At 40.9% G+C, this 17045-nt stretch overlaps 1 protein-coding gene across 2 annotated transcripts in view; it reads right to left on the reverse strand.

The window, feature by feature from the left end:
• Positions 1–17045, reverse strand: part of ADAMTS18 (ADAM metallopeptidase with thrombospondin type 1 motif 18) — a 121053-nt gene that overhangs the window by 52289 nt on the left and 51719 nt on the right. For both annotated transcript variants that reach the window (XM_072980461.2, XM_020815279.3), the window contains 6 exons: positions 13889–13972; positions 12510–12669; positions 9876–9981; positions 5113–5250; positions 3611–3764; positions 888–983 (listed from right to left, as the gene is read on the reverse strand). In XM_072980461.2, coding sequence (XP_072836562.2) covers positions 888–983; positions 3611–3764; positions 5113–5250; positions 9876–9981; positions 12510–12669; positions 13889–13972 — 738 coding nt within the window. The remainder of the gene's footprint in view (positions 1–887; positions 984–3610; positions 3765–5112; positions 5251–9875; positions 9982–12509; positions 12670–13888; positions 13973–17045) is intronic.

Here is a 17045-nt window from a genome sequence, read left to right on the forward strand (position 1 = left end):
GACTGTTGTGGAAGGAAACTCCTTCATCAAAGCTGGGTGGTCATCAACTACGAATGCTAAGTTGTGGATTTTCCCTTGCTTTAAATAGGAGGTGGATTTGATGACTCTTGTGGTTTCTCCTAGCTCTTGAATTCTATGTCTATGGGGAGCCTCTAAATAAAATAAAAACTATGTTATTTTGTAACTTGATAGGCTTTTAAAATTTGACACACTTTAGGGCCTCAACATCTTAATCTCCTCATGGTTAGGATGCTGTTGATAACATGGATCAGCGCCATGCACAATGGATTTTAAGAACATTTATGCTTCACCACGTTATGCTGAAGTGAGGATATTGGGTGGCCTTATCAATGCTTGACTATTGTTTTGTTTTCATGTGTTACACCCAGTGTGAGGATCTGTTTCTCCCTGCTCCAGAATTTCTTCCTCATGAAGAGAAAATTTCCAATCAGATTACCCATCAAGAGGTGAAAGCAAGAATCCAGTACAAAGGTGGCCAATGGGTACAGAGCACTGTTTATAAACTGAAACATATGGCCATTGCCTCCTGAGCTGTATCAATTTCTGACTACAGGTATGTGTGTGTATGTATAGGGTGATGCCATATTTCCATGCTTGTTCTAATTAGCATTGAGTCCTTGTACACAGAGAAACAGCATGGTATGCAGAAGGCTAGGCTAGAAGGCTAGGCTTTTGATCTGCTAGATTCCTATGTGTTTGAAACATGGCTGGTGCCTCCAGGCTGAGTTGGTGCACCTTGCAAGAGTAATATAATGCTATTCTGTAGTTCTAACCAGTACCCAGTTCCCATTCCTGTTTATCTGGAATTAAGCCCTTGTATTCAATGGTGCTTAGCCCTAAGGAAGATGATAGCTCTAGTAACTTACCATGCTTATCCCACAGGGGGTCCCTTCTGCAGCTGGCATGAACTTTGTCTCACATCGATGGCCTACTTTATGGCACCACAGTGATTTACATATATCCTGAAATATAATTTTTTAAAAAAAACAACATTGTTATTCATCTTAAACTCTTCTGCCAGCAATACTTTCATTTCCCATGTGTTTTACCCTCAAAAGATCAAAACCAACAAAGGAGAAAAAGAGTAGAGATTTGTAGTTGTTTGCTTAATATGTTTTTTTTTTAAAAAAAAATTGGAGTCTCTTTCATTTTTCTATGTTAATTACACAAAGCAACTAACAATACCAAATTGAGTGGGCTTTGAGGTACATCCTTTTAATCTATGTTTTTGTAGATTAAATGATGGTGCTTCCAGTTTTGCTTGAATTGTTCCAATCACAATTTGGTAAGCAACGCAGGACTCTAGATATAGGAAATAGGCTCCTCCGATGAACATCCGCAGGCACCTGTAGGTTCAAGGGTCACTTACATTGTCTCTCATTGCCTGCTGACTCAAGAGAATGAAAGGGGAAAGCTTCTCAGCCACTGTCCAGTGACATTGGACTGAATGAGTCAAAGAAGCCCTTGACCTTTTTAGTGGTGGTCAAGAGCCAAAACTCTTGACCACAATGGAGTCCACCTCAACACTTTAATCACTGCCCCACAGGCAATGAGGCAGTGATTAAAGTGTTGGGGTGGACTCCATTGCATCATGAAGTCACTATGTGACCTTATGCCTCTTGGTCTCAGCCTGACCTACCTCACACGACTTTTGTGAAGCTCCTAAATTCATTGCAGGGAAATTCAGACTAGAGGCTTCCTGAGCTACTTCTCTGACTCTCAGTTATGATGCAACACACATTCTTAGAGTTATATATCCCTAGCTTAAAATGCTGCAATAAAGGAAGCATGCTGGATAAAATCCTATTGATAATTTGTGCATGCACTAATTAGATCACATTAGTTTGCAGTGATAAATTTCCACAAATTAACAAGAGGCATGCATTCTTGAATATATTATTATTATTATTATTATTATTATTATTATTATTATTATTATTATTATTATTATTATTATTATTATTATTATTATTATTATTATTATTATTATTATTATTATTGTTGTTGTTGTTGTTGTTGTTGTTGTTGTTGTTGTTGTTGTTGTTGTTGTTGTTGTTGTTGTTGTTGTTGCTTTTTATGTTATTATATTGTTCTTATTCTGTTTTTATTGTTATCCACCCAGAGTAGACATATGTCTAGATGGGTGGGGTATAAATTTAATAAATAAATAAAATATAAATATGACAATCAGTCTGTTAATTAGCACCCATTTGCCATCCTGACTCGTACATGCATTAATCATCAATAGGATTCTGGGCATTCTTTCTAAGGAAGTAGCCATGCTACTCATTGGCAGAAGAACACCAAAGAGTATCATGGAACCTTTTATCATGGAACAGTTTATTTAGTCTGAGGAAGTGGACTTGTCCACAAAAGCTCACGTTAAAATATAGCAATCTGCTTTTAAGGTGCCACAGCATTTTTGTCTTCTTTAATTTTTTTTCTTTTGTTCTTGCCTGCTATACTACACCACACTGGCTCTCACAACTTTTTTTTTTGAGTCATGATGACCTTATTTTATATTAACTGAATAATCTGTGACCCCCTCCCACCATATTTGCATTAAAAAGTTTTTTTTAAAATGCGGTAAAGAAAAAACATGAAGAAAAAAAAAACAGATTTTTCAGAACATAATTCTAACTTAATATTTAATGTAATGTACTTGCATCTGGGCCATATATAAGTCTTTGGAAACCCTTGTGGTGAAATTTCCTATAAAAACAAATTCCTATTTTTAAAAAAATGTTCATGGCAACCCCCCAGAAAACACTTTGCGACCCCCTCGGGTGTCACAGCCCACAGGCGGGGGACCAGTGTTTTAGAGTAACATATTTTATTTAGTCTGAGGAAATGGACTTGTCCACAAAAATATAGCAATTTTTCTTTAAGGTGCTGCAACATTTTTGTCTCCTTTATTTGTTATTTTGTTTTGGCTTTATATAGCAAAAGTCTTTATGGATGCTGGCCAACATATCACATCATCCTAGTCCTGGTAAACCATGCTTTCCACAAGAATACATGGAATGACAACCTTGTTACTTCTCTGACACAAATATATTGTTGTTCCAACTAAGATGAGAAATCACATAATCCTCTCCAGGTCTAGTCAAAATGGGTTACAGAGAACTATACAGACAACAAATATTACTGCATTTTAATGGCACAATCTTCTCTATGAGTACTCCGAAATAAGACCCATTGAACTCAATGGAGATTATCCCCAGGAAACTGGATATGAGGGGTTGAAGCCTAAAATCAGTCTTAATGCACAATGACATCTGGGCATTCGCTACCCCACCCACCCCAGCTCCTTATGTTCCTTGCAATTAAATTTCACATCCTGGAAGCACAGTCTTTTCCTGCAGCTATGCTGGACCACCTTGACTTTCATCCAAGCCAACACCTTCAAAGCAAGCAATGTCTTTGCCAAGCAATTTACAGTTTAAAATAGCACAGAAGACCCTGGAGCTTATTGGAACCCCTCCACTCATTCATAAATTCGTATTTGCAACTCATTGTGTGCTATTCCCCTGTGCAAGTCCTAACAATGTCTGGAAGTACCAAAATAATAATAATAAAAAAATAGTACCTTTACAAAACTCAAGTTGCACAGTTTGGCTTTTGCTCCAAACTGCCATTTACACTGTGTGTCGGCATCGTAGATCTGCCCTGGGAGCTTATCAGGGTATTTGTATTGTCCGGCTTGCTTGGGTTCATCTATCAAGCAAGCTGCTTGAGCGGTACTGTAAGGAAGACAATGTAGGGAAGACAATGCCTCTATTAATGATGTACTTGATCATTGGGTTGCTGTTATTAGTTGGCCATAGAAGGACATGGTGTGATGTGCAACTCAAATTGTATTCTTTACCTATATTGTTTTCAAAAAGCGTAAGTATATTCTAGTTCAGTGCTCAACGCGAAGAGTGTATTTCTCATAATTATACCCTATCTTTTCACCAGTGAGCATCTCCAGCACATACAGTCTTCTCTACTTTATCTTCATAGCAACCCTGTGAGGTGATACAACCTGAGAGTCTGTGACTAACCCAAGATCATTCAATGAGTTTCAGACTCAACAGGCATTAGAATTCATATCTCCTGAGGCCCAGTCCAGCCCTCTAAGCAGTACACCTCCGGCTCAAAAGCTTAGTTAAGAAATCATTATATAAACATGTGGCATTATTTTTTTTCCCAGCCACACATTTCCAGAAGCTTTTTTCTTTATCATTTGATTCATTTGTTTATATTTATATATCTCCCAGTAACAGAAAGATCCCTGGGTGGTTTACAATACATAGAACACCAAGGTGAATGATATAGTGGGATTCTGCCCACTATTGGTTACAAGCAGAACATCCCAAAACGTGTCCCCCAAAAGCTCTGTGAAGGGGAAGAATGAACTAGAAAAGACATTTGGAGCATGAGATTCACAAAATGACTTGGGTAGTTGATTGTGTAACCTGTTGATTGTGTAACCTGCAAAAGACACACCCGCCTATTTTCTGTTTCCTGCCCATAAAGCAATTTTTAAAAAGGTGTGTGAGCATGTGTACATCAATCTTTTATGACCTACCACAAAATTTGCATAATAAGCAAGTAATCTGCATAAGTTGTGCACATGGCTGCCTGGATTCAGAGAAGACCGTGGCAGCCTTCAGATAGAAGGATTCCTTGAGGGAGAGGGGGAGAGAGAGAGAGAGAGAGAGAGAGAGAGAGAGAGAGAGAGAGAGAGAGAGAACTTATGGTCCTTGATTGGGAAGAGAGGTAACAGAGGAGAATACTGAATGAGAGGTAGAGGGAGATAAAGGGTAAGGAGAATGAAAGAGCAGGGAGAGAGAAAAAGCAGCATTGACATGAGGGTAATGAAAGGCTTTCTAACTGAGTCAAAATGGATGCCAGCTGAATTATTAGCAGTTTTTGGGGGGAGAGAAAGAGATAGGTGAGAAATAAAAGCCAGGAGGAGGAGAGAGGCAATGGGAATGAGAGTTTTTAACCCTGGCAAAATCTACGTCCCCTAATTATTTAGAAGTAGGTTCATGGCACCATGTAGTATTTCAAATTTCAAAAAACAATAGATTCAGGTTATCCTACCTGAGAAATTTGTTAAGATACTGCTGGCTGCACACTGACCATGAAAACACTCCGTTGTTTCCTGTGAGGGTGGGAGACATGATGTTACCTTCAGCTTTCCTGCAAGGATTCCCTTCTCCATCATGGATCATGCCAAAACTACAGAGACCAAAAGATAAAAATAACATAAACGATGAAAAGGATAATAAGAGAACTGAAGACCAAGAATAAAGGGGAAAAAATTGTCGGTGGAATGTAAATGATTATTGCAGCAACTTCATATGGGAAACTAGAAAGAAACAATAAGCGGTCCAGAATACAGGAACATCAACAATATTTCTCAAGGAATGTACAATGAACCACAGAAAATCAATACTGGTAACTTGGTTATTCCCATGTAATTTATATGCCCAGTTAGAAATATTGATTTGTAAGGTCCTGAACAATCTGAGGTCCGGAGGATATGTTAAAAACAATCTTTCCAATGTGAACTAGCTTCTTCTTTAGGAAGCTAGCATGATGTGGTTGTTGTGGGTTTTTTGGGCTCTTTCTGAAGGTTGTTCTTCCTGACATTTTGCCAGTCTCTGTGGCCGGCATCTTCAGAGGACTGGAGTAGGAACTCTGTCCATGCTCTGTCTGGAGAGTCTGTTCCATCTTTGTTTACTTCTAGAAGAAACACATGGAACATATGTATGCTATCAATTCTAACCTGTCCACAAAACCATAACATTACAGCCCCTGGGTTCAATCCAGTTGGTAGGCCCAAAAAAGAGCAAACCCACTGAGTCAGTGGGACTTACATAAATGTTGACTTATCTAAGTCCCATTGATTTAATGGATCTATTCTTGTTGGAGCTGACAATTGGATGTAAACCATGGGTTTTCATAATTCAACTTGAGCCCATCTGTGTTCTCCTTCATCTTATAGGGAAGGAAATTCTATTAATCCTTAAGTGACTTATTTGACAAAAAATCCTAGAACTCTTTCAAACACTCCCTCATGTCCTTATGTATTATCTCACTGCTACTACGATCATTAGGCAACATTTCTAAGGATCATCTGCCTCCAGGCATCTGAAGGACACAGCTGCCAATTTCTCATATTATCCAGCTGAAAAGGCACATGTTTAGACAAATGACAATGGAGGAAATTTTGAACAGCTATTGCCAAATGAAAGCATTGCAGTCTCTCCAAGATACTTGGGGGGGGGGGGGGCTTTTATAAATCCTTCCTGTCCGGATATCAATATGTACATGCCAAGCTGAAAAGAAACGTTATAACAGAAAAAAGGGGAGGATAATGCCAAAAAATGAATGAGAAACTAGTGAATATTACTGGAACAGCAAATAGAACCTTTAATTTTATTTATTAGCTATAGCCCAGTCTTCCCGCAGTGAGCTTAAGATGGTGTGGTCTCTCCCATATTCACTTTATCACCCAACAAACCTGTGAAGTAGGTAAACTGGAATAAGAGTAATAAGAGTAACTGGCCCAAGGCCCAAATACTTCATGGCATACCCATCTGGATTAGTGTGCTTAATTCTGAGATAGAGAATATACAAACCTCCTCCCTGAGTCGTATCCCAGGTGTTCCTAATTGTGTTGGATATGCACCCCTATACTTACAGTAGAAGTTGAAGTTGGCCAACTAGAAACCAGAGCATGGATCCAGACTCTAATATTCTGGTTATGGCAACTTCTTACCTGAGTTTACCTTAGTTATGTGTACCGTATGCTAACTGATTCCTATTCCAGCAAGTTTCTATCTCTGACCCAACGTAAAATTAGGTCCATGGGTATGTTCCTTGATTCTATGCTTGGACAGCAACAGGCCTGTGGAACACTTACCCAGAAACTTCACCATCTCGAGAAACAAAAATTCATCTTCCCCTTTGCCTCTTCCTCTTTGGCAAGTGGCGCCTTCCCATCATATGAGACTCCAACAGGTTATCTAACCACATTTCGATTATCCCGGATTTAATGCCCTACTGTCAGCCTTAAACATAGATTTCAGGAAATCCCACATCAAGAAAGACACTGTCCATGCGGAGGTGGTGCGCCCGAATTTCTGTCACATACTCTTTTGCTCTGTACATTTTACAAACAAATTGGGATCATCTGCTTTGCCACCAGCTGCATAAATGTCAAGGTTGCTCAGATACGTTGGCTGGTCTTATACTGCCTTGTCAGACCAGAACTCTCACAAAACAGCTCAAGTTGCTATAATTTTTTCCTAGCTTCAATATGAAGAAGGGTTTAGCTGCTTACGGATGCCTGAATACTGTATGTGTTCCTTGTTTCCTCTCTCTCTCTCTCTCTCTCTCTTTCTCTCTCTCAGTTTTTATAAGCCGAGACAGGCAAGGGTCTAGCAGACAAGAGGTAGCCTTCACCTGTCCAAGAGTCCTGTCCACATCATCGGGCTGCAAAAGCTGAAACTTATCCATCAACACAGGACAAGCAGGAAACATACAGTGGTACCTTGACTTAAGAACTAATCCATATTGGGACTGCATTCTTAAGGCGAAACGTTCTTAAGGCGAAGCACCATTTCCCATAGGAATGCATTGAAAACCGATCAATGTGTTCTGAGGGGGAGGGGGAGGCAAAAAGGCAGGGGGAAATGGCAGGAAATTTGAATTTCCCACCCTTTACCCCTGCCTTTTTTCATTCGTAGGTCGAGGCTCCGTTTGCAAGTCGATGCCAATTTTTGCGAACGGAGCCATTCGTAAGTCGAAATGTTTGTAGATAGGGACATTCTTCATATTGCCAGAGGAAGCAGTCCGAGTACACCAAGTGGAGGTGAGAGGGTGAAAGGCAAAATGACTGGAGAACCAACATAAGGAACACCACTGGCAGAGAAGCAGCGACAGCTAAAAGCCCTGCTGCCAGGTTCTCACTGGCAGTATCCCAAATGCCATTCAGCCAGTCGTCCTCCTCCTAATCATCTTTCTCTTGCACCTTGGTACACTGGTGAACTCCCTGTTGGTGCCTCCAGGGAAGTGTATCGCATGTATGCTGTAATTGTCACTAGTAATGACTACCAAGGAGTAGCAGGGCAAGGCACCTAAGCTACTCTACTCCAGGGACAATTGAGCGCCTGCATTCAACACTTTTGCTGAGGCCCCCAGTGCTTGGGGAACATGTGGGGTGTCTTGGAACTGGTAGGGGAGGGGAGGTTCCACACCTCCCAGTAAAAGAGGCTATTGTGGACTGGTCCCATTGATCTGAACTGTTTGGGAGTGCCATTAACTCCCCAGTAAACATAGGACTGTTTAAGTTTTGTTCTTGAGCCACACTGTCTTGGTTACTGCTGAGTTGCTCCAGTAAAAGAGCATGTTCCTGCAAACACTTCAGGTGTTTTCATAGAGGCCACTCATAAAAAAAATGGCATTGATCATGTAAGAGCAACCATATTGTCCACGATCCTTCTCTGAGGAAATGGACGGAAGCTGAATCGACATAAACCTAGCCCATCAGTGCTAACAAAACTGACCTCTTCTCGAGAACATGAGAACCTGAAACTGAGATGGAGGCTGTAAGGCTTCCTCTACAATCTCATCTCTGACAAATGACACACTTCTATCCACAAACTAAGAAGTTCAGTTCTGAAGTCCTTATTTTTTTATACATCCCCCCCCCATTCCACTGTTGAAATCCACAGCAAACCCACCACTGCATTTTGGATTAGCCTTTAATTCCTTATTTCCTTTCCAGATGGGCAGAAACCTGCAAAAGGGGGCCACTCGTGGAGAAGTGAGGTCACAGTCGATGCCGTACTGTGTGTTTACACAATGAGAACTGAATAGCCTCGAGCAGTCATGCAGAATCAGGGATTCATGTAACACGTGAATGGGATGACAGCAGCATGGCCATTGACAAAAGGGAAGGAGCTGAATAGAACTGTCAGCAAACAAAGGGGAGCTTCTGTGCGGGATGCGTTTTCATACAATGTCCCGAACAAAGGGAATGCTGGATTTAATCTTGCCTTCGTGCTCAGTGCCACAATTAGTCTGCTATCGATACCTTGGGAATGGTCATGGCATGGCAAAAAAAAAAAAAAACCTGATTTGCCTATATGCCTCACTCATCAACCCAAATTTCAAAATTTCCTATAGCCATTGGTTTTGAGTAAAACACCAGATAGTAACTTTAAACCTCATTCTCATTCATTGCTTACAACAAATGTAAGAAGAGCTGTACTGGACCAATATGGAGGGTCCATCTAATCCCTCTTCCTTTTCCCCATTGGGGGTGTGGCCATGAGGATCAAAGCAATGAGGATGAAGATGATGACCAGGAAGAGGAAAGCATTAGCCCTCACTGGCTGCTCTTCACCATGTCATAAAACTCTAGTAGGGTCACCAGTGGTGGACTTACATTTCTGGAGTCCTGAAGATTGAATTGCAGTGGGTTCCCTTTGCAACCAACAACAACGTGTGGGTAACCACTGTTAAATGTATTCTCAAAAGCTTTCATGGCCGGGATCTGATGGTTGCTGTGGGTTTTTTGGGCTCTTTGGCTGTGTTCTGAACACGGTCAAAGAGCCCAAAAACCCCACAACAACTAACCAGTTATCTTTTCCAGTTAGGTTGTCCCATGACAGATCACCACAATTTTTAAAACAGGGTGGACTAAAGTCATTTCTGGGGGGGGGCCTGGCCATGAACTTCAACTTCATTAATTTCATAGCAGGTCACCATAAATCAGAAACAACCCGATAGCACATAACAAGCATTGTGTTTTAGTAACTTGTAGAGGGAAAGACTCACGAGAAATAGCTTACTTGTGTCCAGATTCATGGGCAATAGTAAAGGCCAAACCAAGTCCAGTGTCTTCATTGATGGTACAACTACGATATTTACTGCACATTCCACTGATTGGAGCAAAGCCTGCCAGGAATTAGTAGGGAATGGGGACGGGATGGGAGACAAGAATGAAATTATCTACATATACATAAACATACATATCTGTATATTCTGGTCCATACCTTCATAGAGATTGAGCACACACTTCATAGAAAACTTCAGTGCATATATACATATATATACACATGGTTAACAGTGGGCCCAATAAAATTCAGTGCATGTCAACATATACACATGGTTAACAGTGGGCCCAATACAAGAAAAAATTGCACTCTGTCTGTAGCAGCTGGCTTACAAAACTAACATAGACTCTTTCTCTCTGCTGACTCAACATCAGTCCTGTCAGCTGGGAAAGCTATTTTAAAAAAGGGACGCCAACATATTTTGTTTTTGGAAGGTCAGCCAGAAAGAACAAGGTGGCTGCTGGCCAGAGATACTTTCAAAATCTAAAACAATATGACTGCGCACAGCAGCCATCCATGATTGGTCCTTCATAAGGCATCTCCTTTGGGTCCAACATAGTCGGGTTTCCAAAATTCTCCAAATTAGATAATACTGAAGGAATCTATGAAAAAGTGGGATCAACATGCTACATTCTCGTTGACTTTTTTACCCCATACTTTCTGGGTAGCTGGATTCCGCACAAAAGTAGGTGCAATATTGAGCAGAGGACCCAATGAAACGGAGAAACCCCTCTGTCGCCTGGTGGATTTGGCAATTTTCATCCCCTGATCCTCCATAACATGATCAAAGCTCAGAGAGCATTTCCAATTATTTTCCTCACATTGCTTCATTGTTTTCTGTGTTTGGTGGGGTTTTGTGTTGTTTTTTTTTAATGGCCTGGTTTGACAGACTCCAGCATGTTCACATATCTTAATTCCCTGATGCTCTGTACTGCAAAATCAGGCACAACTATTCATGCTTCCTGCATCAATCAGAATATGAGACTTTCTCTGATCCCACTACTGCCAAAAGAACACAGACAAAGAGATAGGCAGACAGAATCTGTACTCACTGCAGTTTTAAACTGGAACAAAAGCAAATGAATTTTTAAAAAGCAAACAGGTGAGCTTTATATTAAGCTGTAACCCATCCGATAATCACAGTTTCTTAAGAGTATTTCTACACTTAACCGTTGAAGCACTTGGCATAACTCTTATTGAAAACAAGAGCCTAAGGTGTGTTTTTTTGAGATGCACCTATATACATAATATGTAATGTGGCCCAAATATGTGTGAACAGTTCTGGTGCCAGAGAGAAACATGCACATGTCATTTGGTCTATTACAATAGGTTTTCTCCACTGTTGTCCAGGATAGTAGCTGTTAGTAGCAAATATATCACTCATATTTCTCTCTTATTTCTCTGCCTTCCTTCTATTGGTTGGAAAGTTTAATAAAATACAAACGTTCTTAGACAGCCACGCCATTGTACGATTAGTGTTATAGTACACTGTCGTATTTAATCCTGCAGGATGTAGCCTAAAGATCAATGAAGGCATTAGAAAACACCATCAAGTGTAAGGATGTGTCACTAGAGATCAAGATCAAGACCATCCATACCCTTGTCTTTCCGATCACCATGTATGGGTGTGAAAGCTGGACAGGAAAGAAAGCGGACAGGAAAAGAAATGGATTCATCTGAAATCTGATGCTGGAACTGAGATCTGAGGATAACGTGGACTGGCAGAAAGATGAACAAGTGAGTCCTAGAGAGAGTCAAGTCTGAAATAACTCTGGAAGCAAAAATGTTGAAACTAAGGCTATCCTGCTTCAGACACATCAGAGGAGACAGGATTCTCTGGAAAAGACAATAATGCTGGGAAAGGCTGAAGGGAGTAGAAGAAGAGGAATACCAAATAAAGTGGTGCCTCGCAAGACGATCGCCTCATGGGACGATTAATCCACAAGACAATGGGTTTTTGCGATCGCTGTTGCGCTTCACAAGACAGTTTTTCTTATGGACAATTTTCGCAAGACAATATTTGGGTCTATGCTTTGCAAGACTTTTTTTTTAAGACCGATGCTTTGCAAGACGGTTCCCCCCCCATTGGAACACATTAAATAGATTTCAATGTATTCCAATGGGGAACCACGTTTCGCAAGACTTTTTTTTTTAGACTGATGCTTTGCAAGACTTTTTTTTCCTCCCATTGGAACGCATTAAATAGATTTCAATGCATCCCAATGGGGAACCGCGTTTCGCAAGACAATGTTTTCTATGGACAATTTTCGCAAGACAGCGATTTTTCCCCATTGGAACACATTAAATAGATTTCAATGCATTCCAATGGGGAACCGCATTTCGCAAGACAATGTTTTGGCAAGACATCTATTTTCGCGGAATGAATTAGCATCATCTTGCGAGGCACCACTGTATAAGATGGATTGACTCCCTAAAGGAAGTCACAGGTTTTAGTTTAAACAGCAGAGCAGGGCAGTTGAGGACTGGGTATTTTTGGAGATCACTCATTCATGACGTCGCCATGACTTGTTATACTAGTTTCACTGCAAGGTCAGCATCATATTCACATAGGCCGTTTCTCTGGCATACCTAAAGTGTCACAGGGTTCATTCTTCCAGGAGCAGATATCAAATCCAGTAAGCAAGATGGCATGGTCGTGACGCTTCCCATTTTTTCCAACCAGAGCAGACTGCCACTGGCAAAAGCTGTTTAATGACTGGTCTGCATGGTGGTTGATCACCAGTCCACCCTAGAGGTAATTCACAGATAGTCAGAAAGTTCTATTCCCAGCAACAGAAAAAGAAGGAATTTTGGAAAGAAAATGGAAGTTATGTTTTCCGACCAGTAAATATCTTTTAAATTCGGGGAGACTTTGGCAATGACCTCACTTGCCAGTGATGCATTGTCACACAGACAATGTGAGTCTGTAGATACATTACCAAGGATGTTTTGTATTCAAAACCCAAACTCTTCAGGGGTGACAGAGAGCACCTTTCAGACCTTGGGCACAAGAGAGATGGCTGACAGGTATTAGGAATGGCCTCTTGGAGAGATTGCAGCAGGAATAGTTTGCCAAGTAAGCAAGATGAGCCAATAGGCCTTATCCATCTTTTGTGGCAGTGTTTGTCCACAGGACCAGATCCTCAGTGAAGGAGACAGGCATGTGGCTCCCTCCCAGTCAGAAGATCTTCTCCCCATGGGGATCCAGGACTGGGGGATTGACAGGTCTGTGCCCACCACAGACTTCTACAGCAAGTACCGATGGTCTTATGCCTTGACGGATACATATCGGCCTCTGGCTGCCAGTCCTTGGCCACCCAGCAAAAGCCTGGTAAGGTGGGCATTGGTTAGCAGGATCTCAATACACTTTATGATGCACCATAATATTATTATACATAATAAACAGATGGGTTTGGGAGATTAATTGGTGGCTTACAATGTCATAAGAATTCCTTAGGTGGAATTCCCTCTTCATTTATTATTTTATTTATTTAAAATATTCATATGCCACCTTTCCTCCAAAAGATCCAAGGTGGCTTACAGTTTTACAACAAAATGAAAGCCAAATAGTAAATTATCATTAAACAAGCATATTAAAATCATAATAACAGCAATACTTAAAAGGCGAGTAAAACACAGAATAAAATGTTCCCTTTACAAAAAAAATCCCCTTGGTCAACCAGTCATTTAAAAGGAAAGCCTACCTGAAGGGGAAAATTGTATTTGTCTGCTTGCAGAAGAACAGCAAAGATGAGGCCAGTCTGGCCTCCTTTGTGAGGGAGTTTCAAGTCTGAGAGCAACAGGGAAGTCGCTCTCTCATGTCCCCACCAAGTGCACCTTTGAGGGTGGTGGAACCGAGAGAAAGGCCTCTCTCTCTCTCTCCTGGTGATCGTTATACCCAGGTAGGCTCCTTATAATAGCTCTTCCCACCTCAGATGATGAGAAACCTTTTCTGACATATCACTTACAGGTTCCTGCTCCAGAAGAAGAAGGCTCACAATTACAATGTTGATGTCACTTCCAATTGTACCATCTTTGAAAAGGCTCGATACCTGTGTGAAGGTTGGCACAGACCAGTGAGTTGAAGAATGGGAGGCAATCAAAATAAATAGTGACAGTCCAACCCTGTAACTTCATGATGACAACATAAGATGGAGAGAGCGTCAACATATGCCTAGTTCATTGGAAAGTTCTCTTGTGCAGCCCTCACTAAAATGAATGGGAACAATCATTTTATACACGTGGGCAGGTACTTTCTTGAATTATGTCAAAACAACTTATTCAGAAACATTCATTTAATTGCTCAGAAGCAGGATGTGAACTCAGGTTCCTTGGGCTCAGAGCTCAGCAATTTTTTTGTCACAGAGAAAACTGCGAATCCTTGCTTGTCTCAATCTCACAGTTGAGGACGAGGTCCCACAAAATGATTCTTCTCGTCCACAGGAGGACGAACTACGTATGTTGCAACACTCTGGACAAGTGCAAATTAAGTTATATTGTGGAAATAAAGCTTTGGTGCCAATAACACAAATTTATAGGGGCAGCTGTTTTGTATGCATGGACTTTTAAGGATAAGAAGCATTAGATACATTGTTTACAGAATTTTTATAGACAATTAGCCGGTAGTTCTGTGTTTTTCTATGTTCATTCTTGCTTCTCAAAGTGAAAGTACATTAATTTAGTGCAGACACCAATTTGTGCAAATTTGAGAGACATTAATTAGTGAAAAAATTACACTCTAAGTTTCACCCGGACATGAATCTTATCGTTTCAAGACTACCTCTAACAACAAAAACTAGGGATATATGAATCTTGGCTAATTTTCTTCTTGCAGATGAGAAGGAAAAATTCTAAACACTCTTGCTCTACTGGGTTACCCTTGTTTTTGTGCACTTTTTGCATTTCAATACTTTTGGGAGAAAAATTCTCAGAAGCATGTTTTTCAGACATCTTACTTTTTTGCAGAATCACCTATTTTTGTTCCAAAATGCAATGTTTTCTGCAAACATGCAATTGGATAGGAACTTGGCCAATGTTTTCTGTGCACAATAAAACTTTTCTGAAAAGATGCTGCTCTTCCCACTCCTGTGTGGGAGTGAAAGATTTTGCATTCGTTAACAACTTTTCCTTGGATAATTTTATGGTCCTTTTTGTGGAGGGCAAGAAAATGTGTGAATGTTTAGTAGATCTTTAATGAGGACAGGAATTTAGCAAGCCATTTATTCTGTATACCCTAGTCACTCTACACCATGAACCTGATGACCATAAATTACAATGACTTTAGCCTAATTCCCTTTGGGGTACACAATTCTACATGCTTCCTGTCTCTAACACTCGGCTTGAAATGTGTCTAAACTGCGAGTTGTGCTTTGTATTTTTTGGAGTTAGTTTCCATGAGTCAGGTTATCAATAGACTAAAATGAGCTTGTTTTAAGGCCTGTTTTGAAACCATGATACAAGAAGCTGAGTTTAAAGGAAAGCAGAAGTGCGAAAAACCCTCCTCTTTTAAAAATCTGGGAGAAGACAAGCTTCGTTCACACCTTTACAAACCAAAATTTGGAATGATATGCAAATATAGCCAATCTGTCTCAATATCTCTCTCTATGAGAGATACATTATCTATACGATCCTATACTATTATCAGCCTCCATAGCAGTCTGAGCAAAATAACTATAGTACAGTCAGCATTCAGATTGGGCTCTGGAATTAACAGTGCTACTTTTTTTAATTTTTCCTTAAAACCTTACATTTTCCTCCTAACATTTACACAAATGTTGAAGGCATCATAAATAAACAGTAAACAAAGAAAATGAGTGCAAAGCAATTGTAGAATCAATGAGGGGGAATAAACCTCAACTAGTCTCAGAACTAGCTACCAACATGAATTTGACCCAACTCCGGGAGGCAGTGGAGGACAGGGGGGCCAGGCGTGCGCTGGTCCATGGGGCCACGAAGAGTCAGACATGATTAAATGACTAAACAACAAGTCTCAGGAAATCAGAACCTAAAAGCAATGTTTCATACACATGGTTCAAAGCACTGTCTATAGTTACCTACTACCCCTTGTATCACAATTTATCAACTGCTTAGGTAAATAAACAGACCTTTGTGTGGCATCTAAAAGATGCCAAAGAATGTGAAGTCATTCCATAAACAGGTTATCAAGACAGAAAATGCCTTGACCCAGCAGGGACCCAAAGTAGAATGAGTACCCAGAAAGTTACTTGGGCAAGTAGTCATTGTCAGTAATTTTCTGACTCTGATCATGCTGAATATCCCTGTCGAATACAGATGGGCACAAACCAGAAAATCAGGGGCTCCTGATGCTTCATGGTTCATGGCTACCCACGAGCCATGAACTATCATGAACCTCCTGGCAAGAACCCGAAAAATGAACCACAAACTGTCGCCTGTGTGCATGCACCCATCACTCAGCTGACAAGCAAGCATGTGCACACAGGCAGGAAGCCTGGTTTCTGCACAAGGGGCCAATCTCAGCATGGTAGTGGCAATGGCGGCGGCAGAGGATGCAGCTTCAAGACAAGATAGGGAGGCGATGGGGGCAGGGGAGGGGAAGAACGGGCATCCCATTTTGCAGAAGCAAGATGAAGTGCCAATGGGGAAAACAGTTTGGTGTTTTGTTTCATTTTGGGAAAATGGGATCCCCGAACTGTATCACGAACCAAATCATGAACCAGCCCAGCAGAGATGGGTTTGTGCCCCTCTCTACTGTTGAGACCTCCCACTAAAAAAGGGCTTCTGCTGTGAGTGGCACACGGAGAGAGATGGCTGCGGCTTAATCTTTTTCTGTGCGGAATCGCTATGATGAGACCTCTCACTACAGCATCATGATTTCCCACTTTCTGCCATTTTGTGGGAAAAAAACTATGGAAAACTTTTGCGGTCAGTCTAGGAGGGGTAGTGTGGAAATGACCAAAGAGGTTCCCCCCCCCCCAAAAAAAATCTCACAAGTTTTTGGATGATATATCTTAGAAAAGATATGTCACAGAAATTTTGTTGCATATCTCGCTGCAACAACAAAAAGAGAGAGAGAGAGAGAGAGAGAGAGAGAGAGAGAGAGAGAGAGAGAGAGACTTTTTCTTGCCAAGAGTGAGGTACTTTTAA

Source organism: Pogona vitticeps, chromosome 10 (genome assembly GCF_051106095.1).
Source record: "Pogona vitticeps strain Pit_001003342236 chromosome 10, PviZW2.1, whole genome shotgun sequence".
NCBI classification, from domain to species: domain Eukaryota; kingdom Metazoa; phylum Chordata; class Lepidosauria; order Squamata; family Agamidae; genus Pogona; species Pogona vitticeps.